We start from the raw sequence: 11,544 nt of genomic DNA on the forward strand, positions 1-11,544 counted from the left end.
TTTGAGTGAACTCCGGGAGATGGTGATGGACAGGGAGGCCTGGCGTGCTGCGATTCACGGGGTCGCAAAAGAGTCAGACACGACTGAGGGACTGAACTGAACTGACTCATAATTAAAGGAGAGCTGTAGTATCCCAGCTCAAATGACTGGAAGATAATTTTCTCCTTAGGATCCAGGTTGTTGGTCGATAGGTGATTAGGCCTTGAAAAAAAATTTACTTCTTAAACTTAAATGTGAGTATATAACTAAATGTTATTTTGGCATGAACTTACTAGAAAATGGATAGCCCAATCTGTAACTGCCTAATATCTTAAAATTTTCACTTATTGATTAAATTTTTTGAGTTGCTACTGTGTTCCCTGTCCTCATATATTCCTATAAAATAAAGTTCAATACTACTGCACACCTATTAGAATGCCCCAAATTCAGATGCTGAGAATACCAAATGTTGGTGAGGATGTGAAACAACAGGAATTCTTATTCATTACTGGTGGTAATACAAAATGGTATAACCACTTTGGAAGACAGTTTGTTGTTCTCTTATGAAAGTAAACATACTCTTACCATTCCGTCCAGCAGTTGTGCTCCTTGGCATTTACCCAAAGGAACTGAAAACTTACATCCATCCAGAAACCTGCACACAGATATTTATAGCAGCTTTAGCCATAATTGCCAAAACATGGAAGCAACCAAGATGTCCTTTAGTGGGTGGATGGATAAATGAACTATGGTACAGCTAGATAATGGAATACTGTCTAGCATGAGAAAGAAAATGGGCCATCAAGCCATGAAAATACATGGAGAAACCTTACATGCATATTACTGAGTGGAAGAAGCCAATCTGAAAAGCTACATATTGTGTGATTCCAACTACATGACATTCTAGAGAAGGCAAAAATATGGAGACCATAAAAAGATGAGTGGTTGCTGGGCAGTGGGTATGGTGGATATACAGGCAGAGTACAGAGACTTTTTAGGGCAGTGAAAATATTCTGCATAATGATGGACGTAAGTCACTAAACTTCTGTCGTCTTTTGGGGGAGAGGACAAAAGATGTGGGGATATATGTGGGGACCAGAGGTATATGGGAAATATCTGTACCTTCCTTCGAGTTTTGTTGTAAACCTAAAAGTGCTCTAAGAAAAGCCTTTAAAGTATATATATAAAAAGCTCAATATGGAATTCTGCAATAAATGTAGTCTAAACTAGTCAGTGCTGTCTTTATCTGTTTATCACTGTGTCAGTGCTTGATTGATATATTTAAAATCATGTGCTTGGATATTTTTGTTGTTGCTTAGTTTTACACAGTCATGTGAATAGTTTAACCTTATTCTCAGGTAAATTTGACAGGGAACTAAACTTTTTTTACTGAAAAAAACTCACTGTAGTTTTGATTGTCAAAACAATTTATTTTTACCTGTGAAAAAAATGAAAACTCTAATTTTTCTTTTGGTCTAGCTTCATAAATATATAATCTCAAGTACTTTATGTTTCTCTAGTAGAGGGCACAAATATTTGTCAAGGGATAAATTAAAAGAGGATTTAAGTTAAATCATCAAGGGAATTGGCATTTTGGTATTGCAAGATAAGTTTAGGTCACACACATGCATTGACTGGGGCAAAGTTTAGTTTTATAATGATCTGATGTCCCAAATCATAATAGATTTAAAATAGCTCTTCAAAACTAAATATTGGTTAGAAATCCAAGCTTTTTCAGGCCAATTTATAAAATATTAGAAGTTCAAAAGGTTAATATGTGTCTCTTTATCAAAAATCTGGGATAATTTGGAAAAGTATCCAAATAACTAAATTGTGAAGATTATATTATACTTTTATTTAAAGTCACTTTATTTCTATAACCTGTGTGGGCTATCACTGACTAATCATAGCTCTTACTCTGCAGGATTATATAAGAAAACTGGTAAATTGGTATTTCTTGGATTGGATAATGCAGGAAAAACAACGTTGCTACACATGCTAAAAGATGACAGACTCGGACAGCACGTGCCCACGTTACATCCCAGTAAGTGCGTTCTCCATACAGGGCGTTACTTGATGAAGCGATTCCCGTTCACAGGCCCTAACCAAAAGGGTTGTTTGTTTTTTGGTGGATAAATGATGATCATTTCACTTGTTCTTAATATAGTAAATGATAAGTGACCCAACTCCAGGGAGTGTATTTAGATCTTGAAATAATACTCATATCGTCTTATAGTTAGTATACCTTTGTCCAACTAGAGGAGTTAAAAAGTTATTGTCTCAGGGGTTATGATAGTATATTCAACCACATATTGTTTAGGTTATAAATAGTCAGCATTACCTTTCTTATATAACCTAAATTTCTTTCAAATTTTAGAACTGTATTATTTTAATCATTATTCAGTGGACAGATTATAGTCTTATACTTTGCTGTAGCTCTTAACTTATTAACCAGTTATTTTTCTAGTTCTAACAACCTGAACTGTTTCTAACATAAAGACCATAGAATTTTTATTCCAAAAACCAAGCATATATTGATACACTTATAGAAGGTTTTCTTTTATTTTGTTTTTGGCCAGGCCCCATGGCTTGCAGGATCTTAGTCCCTCAATCAGGGACTGAACCTGAACCCACAGCAGTGAAAGCGCCAAGTCTTAACCACTGGACCACCAGGGAATTCCCTAGAAAGTGTTAAAGTAATTAAAAAATAATTCACTGTGCTTTCTTTTAGAAAGCCAACCGAAAGACATTAATAATGATTCTGTAAATCACTTAATACGTATCATTCTTAATAAGATTATGTAATAGGTACTGTTGAGAGAGTCAAGTTAAAGTGACAGAATTAGTCACTTTAAAATTAGAAACAGAAGTCTAATTTTAAAATACCTGTGGGGGACTTCCCTGGAAGTCCAGTGGTTTAAAGTCTGAGCTTCCACTGTGGGGTCACACAGATTCAGTCCTTGGTTGGGGAACTAATTTCCCACATGTTGCATAGCACAACAACAAAAACTTCTGAACTTGTTTTACTCTTGAAAAGACTATGAATCAACTACACAAAGAGTTTAAGACAAGCTGACCCACAGATTTTTAAATAATGAGTGTTGGCCTTAAAAATGAGTACAAAGTTGAGAATTGGACTAAAAATTAAATAATACAACAGTTAATTTAATTCCGTAAATATACTAAGAACAAGGAAGGAAAACAGAACAAAACAAACTACCATTTTATCTCTAAAACTGTTAGTGAATCATTGGAAAAGGAAGATTTCATAAAATTGAAAGTTTTTTTTTACATTAGGGGAAGAAAGTGGGGCTTGACAAATAAGATTCTGATACACGAACAAAACTGTTAAAAGAAAAATCATGGTGAAATTGAGTATATAAAATTATCTGCAAAAATAGCAGAATTGGAAGATATTACACAGTGGTCTTATGTTAGGTATAAGTCACTTTTAAAATTTTATGTTCTTTTTAATATATTCAACAAATATTTTTTGAGCACTTGCTTTATGTCAGACATTGTTCTAAGTACTAGGAGTAAAAACAGTGGCACAAAACATGTTATCTCAACATTCCTGCATCTCATATTCATTTTAGCTTATATTTTTCAGTTAATCAAAAGCATTATGTGTACTCTCTTCATCAGCACATATATTAAAATTAGAAAGACACAGAGAAATAAGCATGGTCCCTGCAGAAGGATGACACACAAATTTGTGAAGCGTTCCGTATTTTTAAGAATGAAATTAGTGAATCTTGAGTGTCCTGAGAGGTCAGATTGCTGTCAGACATGGCCCACGGACATGGACATGAACAAGGTCCTAGTAAAATGGAACTTCCAGATTATAAACAATGGAAGATAGAAGGGACACCATTAGAAACCGTCCAGGAGAAACTGGCCACACAAGGACTAAGGGATCCATGGGGCCGCAATGAAGCTTGGAGATACATGGGTGGCTTTGCAAATAAAGTTTCCTTTGTTGGAGCATTATTAAAAGGATTCAAGTGGGGATTTGCTGCATTTGTGGTAGCTGTAGGGGCTGAATATTACCTGGAGTCCCAGAAAAAAGATAAGAAACATCATTGAAGATAATACCTGGAAATATCTTTTAATGTCTTAACTTTCTTATAAAAAGATTTCTTCACTGTAGCCTACTCACCTGTGTGTTTATTCCTTAAGGAATACTAGTAAGATTTAAGAAAACAAGAAAACATGAAAGAAAAAAAAAAAGAATGAAATTAAAAATACTCTCTAACACCATACCAAAAATAAACTCAAAATGGATTAAAGATCTAAATATAAGACTGGATACTATAAAACTCTTAGAGGAAAATGTAGGCAGAACACTCTCTGACATAAATCTCAGCAGTATCTTTTTTGATCGACTTCTAGAGTAATGAAAATAAAAATAAACAAATAGGGTCTAATTAAGCTTAAAAGCTTTTGTATAGCAAAAGAAACCATAAACAAAATAAAAAACAAGCCACAGAATAGGAGAAAATAGTTGCAAAGAGACTGACAAGGGATTAATCTCCAAAATATACAAACAGCTCATGCAGCTCAATGTCAAGAAAACAAACAACCCAATCAAAAAATGGACAGAAGATCTACATAGACATTTCTTCAAAGACGACAGATGGCAAAAAGGCACATGAACAGGCATTCAACATCACTAATTATTAGATAAATGCAAATCAAAACTACAGTGAGGTATCACCTCACATCAGTCATAATGGCCATCATCAGAAAAATCTACAAACAATAAAGGCTGGAGAGGGTTTGGAGAAAAGGTAACCCTCTTACATTGTTGGTGGGAATGTAAATTGGTACAACTATTTTGGAGAACAGTATGACAGTTCCTTAAAAAACTAAATATAGAACTACCATATGGTTCAACAGTCTCACTCCTGGGCATATATCTGGAGAAAAACTATAATTAAAACGATACATGCTCCCCAGTGTTCACTGCAGCACTGTTTAGAATAGTCAGGACATGGAAGCAACCCAAATGTCCATCAACAGAGGAATGGATAAAGAAGATGTAGTACATATATACAATGGAATGTTGTTGTTGTTTAGTCAACTCAGTTGTGTCCAACTGTTTGTGACCCCATGGACTGTAGCCTGCCACGCTCCTCTATCCATGGCATTTCCCAGGCAAGAAAACTGGAGTTGGTTGCTGTTTTCCTCTCCAGGGTCTCTTCCCAACCCAGGGATTGATTACTCAGCCATAAAAAAAAATGAAACAATGCCATCTGCAGCAACATGGATGGACCTAGAGATTATCATACTAAGTGAAGTAAGTCAGACAAAGACAAATATCATATGGTATCAGCCATATGTGGAATCTAGTAAAAAGTGATACAAATGTACTTATTTACAAAACAGACTCACAGATCTTGAAGTCAAATTTATGGTTTATCAAAGGGGAAACATGGGACAAGTAATAAATTAGGAGATATGGATTAACATATACACACCACTATATATAAAATAGGTAACTAACAAGAGCCTACTGTATAGTACAGGGAACTCTACTCAATATTCTGTAATAACCTGTATGGGAAAAGAATCTGAAAAAGAATGGATAAATACATATGATTCACTTCGCTGTACACCTGAAACTAACACAATACTATAAATCAACCATACTCCAATAAAAAATTTTTTTAATGAATATGGGAGAAAGGTAACATGTATCTACCCTATGATCTGGCAGTTCCACTGCTGATACTTATCTTGGAAAAATGAAAAAATATGTTCACCAAAATCCTCATACAGGAATATTTGTTGTACCAGCTTTACCTGTATTAACTCCAAACTGGAAGCAGTTCAGATGGCCTTCATAAAAAGAATGCACAAACAATGGAATTCTATTCAACAAAAAGAGCAATAAAGCACAGATCCACACAGTGCATATTATATTGCATGGAAGAGGCTGGTCACAAAAGTTCTATATGATGCCATTTATGTAAAATTCTAAAACAGGCAAAACAAACCTGTGATGACAGAATCCAGATCAGTGCTTGCTTCTGGGAATGGAGGTGTGGGCTGACTCGGCAGGGGCAAGAGGGAACTTGCTGGGATGTTAACAGTGTTCTGTATCATAATCAAATTGGGACTCATTTTATAAAGCAGGGAGTGTACCAGAGATTGTAATCACAGAGATAGTTTGCCAGCCATGTCCAAGCATTATCTTTTCCTAATGGAAAGGATCATGCTTTGAACACAAATTGTGTTAATTATTCATTCACCTGGCAGTCTTCCTACAGAATTTTTTAGCAAGATAAACTACTCTGGAGTCTCATAGCTATACTGAATAGTTAACAATTGTACTGAACCTTTCACCGTAATTGTAGCGGCCTTCTGCTTTTGTCTGTGAGGGAATAACAGAGGCTGCAATTACCCTCCCACTAAAAATGACTAGAAAAGTGGACAAAAATATACACTACAACTGTTTTCAGATATTGGGCAATAGCTAGCACAGGGCTATGTTTTCTGAGAAAAGAAAAACAAACCCTTGTCTGTTTTAAGTTTTATCACAGGGGTTAATTTTAAGACCATGGTGTAGGGAGAAGAAACCCAAACGTAACCCAGTAGTCTCACTGAATTGAGGAGACAAGAGACCAGAATTTGGGGAGGCTGAGGTGACTAGAATTTGCTGGGCAGATTACCACAGAGCAAACAGCTCTGTAGAGAAAGAACTCCAGAAATGTTCATGGCTGAATACCAGTCTGTGCATACACAGGGTAAAACTACACATAGCCTGTCAAAAGAACAGTTACAGTGAAGCGGTTAGCCAGTTCATTCCCAGAGCTCACACGGAGCTATGAATCCACATACCCACCAGCCAGAAAGAAGAGACCTTGTCGACTACTCCAAAAAAGTACATCTTAGTAATGAGGCTAACTTAGCTCCAAAGTAAAGGCTACTTTACTGCTGTAACAAAACTTAAAAACTGATCCGCAAGCAGTTTAACTGCCTGCCAGAACAAAGTCCAGCTTATTTTGGGGGGTTTTTTTGACTGTGCCCCGGAGCTTGCAGGATCTTAGTTCCCTGACCAGGGTCCCCACAATGAGATGGCTGAGTCTTCACCACTGGACCACCAGAGAGTTCCCAAAGTCCAACTTTCTTGAAAATGATACAACAAAATCCAACATCCAATAAAAAATTATTAGACATGCAAAGAAGCAGGAAAGTGTGATCCTTAAATAGAAGAAAAGTCAATCAGTAAAAACATTGATGGCACAAGTAAAAAAGATGATGGAATTAGGAAATAGGAACACTAAAACAGCTGTTATGAATATGCTCAAGGGTAAAGGGAAACACAAACATAATGAGAGAATGGAAGATTTAAGCAATCTAGCAAACCTATCACTAAAGTCCCAGGAGGGAAAGTAAGGGATCAGAAAAAAAATTTGAAGAAATAAGAGCCAAATTTTTTTATTATAATTATGTTTGCCATTAAAGACTGTGTGTGTGCTTAGTCACTCAGTTGTGTCTGACTCTTTGCCAACCCCATGGACTGTAGCCCGCCAGGCTCCTGTCTGTGGGGATTCTCCAGGCAAGAATACTGGAGTGGGTTGCCATGCCCTCCAGGGGATCTTCCCAACCCAGGGATTGAACCCAGGTCTCCAGCATTACAGATGGATTCTTCATGGTCTGAGCCAGTAGGAAGCCCCAAAACCATCACCTGTGAAATATAACAGCCATGAGAAAATACTGTTTTTTCACCTTTATCATTTAAGATGAATTACAGGAAAAATTATTAGGTTAGACCAGTCACTTGAATTCACAGTAAATAATGTCAATTTCAGCTGGATAGAGGAGGAAAAATAAGTTGGATTTATCGTGGGCACTGAATACCAGAAGTGAATATTACCAACTACTTGCATTACACTGGCAGTATGAAATGGAATATAGTAGTTATAACAAAGAATTCCTTTTTGATTTGACCTTATTTGCAATTAATCAAACTTTAAGTGGCAGTATGTGCCAGAAATGAACTTCTAATTTTCATGTTTTTAAAACATTTTGTATTATTATTTAGCTTCAGAAGAACTAACCATTGCTGGCATGACCTTTACAACTTTTGATCTGGGTGGACATGTTCAAGGTGAGAATCTACTACTCTTACAGTTGTTTTATTTTATTTAATAAAAATGTGACCATTATGTTACAGTGCATGAAATCTCGTTTTATTCAAGGAAAGCCAGAGTAGACTTAAAATTTAGGAATTATCACCCCTGGATAAATGCTTTAAATGCAAAGGGTGATTTTCATGATATTCCAGTGTAAGTCTGAATTGCTTTTGGTGATAAAGCATATGAGTAAAATTTTGCCTCCATTTTTTCTCTTCTTCAGCCCACCTCTCTCTTACTGTCATAATCATGTTATAAATATGTTATTGCTTTTTTTGCTCCATATGAAAAGCCTTCATTGGCTAACTCATTACCTACAAAATAAAGGCCATTCTCACTGACCTGGTATTCAGGATTTCTAAGATGCAATCACACTTTACTTTTTGAGTCTTAATTTCCCACTCTTCCCTTTGTCATGCTCTTTACTCCAACCAAACCAAACCATCTTGGTGTTCGTTCTTCCACCTCTGTGCTCACGTGGTCTCCATCAGCACACAGGTAACCCACTTTCAGGGCTCAATGTTAAGTGCGGCTGCCTCCTCTGAGAAGCCACTCCCAGCTGGCTATACTTACCTAGCAATTAGTACATTTGTATACATGTCTAAAGATTGGAATGACTGTCTTATTTCAGATTCTACTAAACTTTCTGGGATTGAAATGCTACTTTTTAATATCCCCAAAAGGACTTAGCAATACCCACTACATAGTAATTCATAAATAATGAATACTACAAAGGTTGTGGCTAGAGAAAGCACATTTGAGATATACATCAATTGTTTAAAATATACATAAACTAATTCCTAGAATATAATGATTAGATTTAGAACCTAATGGAGGTTGAGGCTTCATCTCTATATGAAGGTGTTTTATAAAGCTGAAGTCCAGAGGAAAAAGGTTACCTTCCTCTAGGGCACCCTCAAAAATATTTTCTTTTCTAAAAGAGAATGTCATGGAAAAAATTACCCTAATGGTTTCATAAACTTGTTCTACGAGTAGAACAATTTGCTTTATTTTTTAACTTAACAAGTCTGAACCTGATACTAATTTCCTTCTGTCACTGACTCCAGACTTGATCACTAGCAAAAAACTGATAAACTAGAAATGTCAAAAAGAAATGGATACTGCATATAACAAATAGTAGTGGTCCCTCCGATGGCCTTAATGTGCATCCTTGTCCATTAGCAAGTAAATATTAATTCTTCCTCTGACATGGGTAAACTGGGGCAGACTCAAGTATTTGACTTGCCCAAATTAAGGAAAACCTTTAATTTCTTCTTTGGTCATCTGGAAAGATTTTGGCAATACTGGGTAAAAGATTAACAAGTATATAATGATGTAGCAGCAGCTAAGGGCTAATTACACTTGATATCTTGTTGGACTGTTCCGTCAAACCATCTGCTAGGTTTGACCAGCAAATAAAATCTAACTCCTGATTGTTTTTGTTAGCTCGAAGAGTGTGGAAAAATTACCTTCCTGCTATCAATGGCATTGTATTTCTGGTGGATTGTGCAGACCATGAAAGGCTGTTAGAATCAAAAGAAGAACTTGATGTAAGTTAAATAATTAAAACTAACCAGTTGATCACTCTGGTAAGCCTGAGAAAACAGGTTAGAGATGTAGGTATGAGAGTGTAACTTTTCTGCAGCCTCTGATGTAACTCCTGACAATCTGTGGAGTTCAGAGATTACTTAGAATGCAGAGGGAGTACCTTGGAGTATCTGTGGCTACTGAGGAGTACTAACGAGACTTCCTTCCTGAAGGCTTAGGCTCATTCTATGCAGTGTGTGCCCTTGTAGTTCATTTCGTATCTGCTGCATTCCTGTAGTGGCTTGGTCTTAAGCCCCTGGTCCTCCAGGTGGTTTCTCCAGGAGCTGGCTAGAACCTAGAAATGGTATAACATGCTATCTTTGTCACCATTCCCAGGAGTGATCAAGGCCATGTGTAGCCACCTCCTCTCCCATCTCCCAGGTTACATGCTTCGTAAAGGGGCTCAGGAGCAGTAGGCAAGGCCAGTGCTAGACCTGGGCTCACAGAGAAAGGAGGTCCATGATTTGATGGAAGGTTGACCCGACCATGCTTCTGCCAAGAGCAAGCAAACAAGTACTTACTCACGTGGAAAAGTCCTGGTAAGTTCTGTGGTCATGGAGCAGAGCCAGAGAATTCCTTTGTTCCTACTTTGTACCAGGCACTATGCATATTAGCTCATTTAATTCTCAGATTAACTCTGTAAGGTAGGTGCTTACTATTGTAGATTCTCTTTGAACTTCAGCCAGCCTTATTTGTCTAAGATCTCACAACTCAAAAGCAGCAGAATTAGAAATGAAACCAGGTCTGCACACCTTCAAAGTGTTGAGGCTAGTCACAGTGAGCGTTTACAGAAGGAGACAGAGCTCCTCCACAGAGGAGCTGTGGGATCATTGAGCTCACTTTAAAATGTAGGGAAAGTTCACCAAAGAAAGCCAAACTGCCAGGATATGACAGAGTGAGCCCTTGATGCCCATTTGCTGTCTTGTCACAATGAGCCCTTTAGTTGCTTTTATATCAACATCTTAACTTTCATTTTGCTTTGTTTTTTTCAGTCACTAATGACAGATGAAACTGTTGCTAATGTGCCCATACTGATTCTTGGGAATAAGATTGACAGGCCTGAAGCCATCAGTGAAGAGCGGTTGCGAGAGATGTTTGGTTTATATGGTCAGACAACAGGAAAGGTAAAAAAAAAAAATTTGACAGGTGTGAATACTTCATTCAGTAGTACAAATATCTTTTTATTTTATTTACTCTTAATCTTCTGAAAAGGTCTGTTCCCATACTACCCTTAACAGTAATCATGCTTATCAGTCTAATTGGCAGTCTGGCTTCTTTTTTTAAATTGGGATATAATTGACAGTATGAAAAGGCAAAATGATAGGATACTGAAAGAGAAACTCCCCAGGTCAGTAGGTGCCCAGTATGCTACTGGAGATCAGTGGAGAAATAACTCCAGAAAGAATGAAGGGATGGAGCCAAAGCAAAAACAATACCCAGCTGTGGATGTGACTGGTTGACAGAAGCAAGGTCCGATGCTGTAAAGAGCAATATTGCATAGGAACCTGGAATGTCAGGTCCATGAATCAAGGCAAATTGGAAATAGTCAAACAGGAGATGGCAAGAGTGAATGTCGACATTCTAGGAATCAGCAAACTGAAATGGACTGGAATGGGTGAATTTAACTCAGATGACCATTATATCTACTACTGCGGGCAGGAATCCCTCAGAAGAAACGGAGTGGCCATCATGGTCAACAAAAGAGTCTGAAATGCAGTACTTGGATGCAATCTCAAAAACGACAGAATGATCTCTGTTCATTTCCAAGGCAAACCATTCAATATCACAGTAATCCTAGTCTATGCCCCAACCAGTAACGCTGAAGAAGCTGAACTTG

The 11,544-nt window shown here is 37.1% G+C and overlaps 1 protein-coding gene and 1 pseudogene across 1 annotated transcript in view; both read left to right on the forward strand.

Moving 5' to 3' along the window:
* The window catches only part of SAR1B (secretion associated, Ras related GTPase 1B), a 32,827-nt gene that overhangs the window by 13,349 nt on the left and 7,934 nt on the right, over positions 1 to 11,544 (forward strand). Inside the window, exons 3-6 of the mRNA XM_010844505.1 lie at positions 1,904 to 2,023; positions 8,030 to 8,095; positions 9,567 to 9,670; positions 10,700 to 10,831. Coding sequence (XP_010842807.1) covers positions 1,904 to 2,023; positions 8,030 to 8,095; positions 9,567 to 9,670; positions 10,700 to 10,831 — 422 coding nt within the window. The remainder of the gene's footprint in view (positions 1 to 1,903; positions 2,024 to 8,029; positions 8,096 to 9,566; positions 9,671 to 10,699; positions 10,832 to 11,544) is intronic.
* On the forward strand, positions 2,931 to 4,177 carry LOC104991854 (annotated as a pseudogene).

Source organism: Bison bison, unplaced genomic scaffold (genome assembly GCF_000754665.1).
Source record: "Bison bison bison isolate TAMUID 2011002044 unplaced genomic scaffold, Bison_UMD1.0 scf7180017864203, whole genome shotgun sequence".
In the NCBI taxonomy this organism is placed as follows: Eukaryota; Metazoa; Chordata; class Mammalia; order Artiodactyla; family Bovidae; genus Bison; species Bison bison.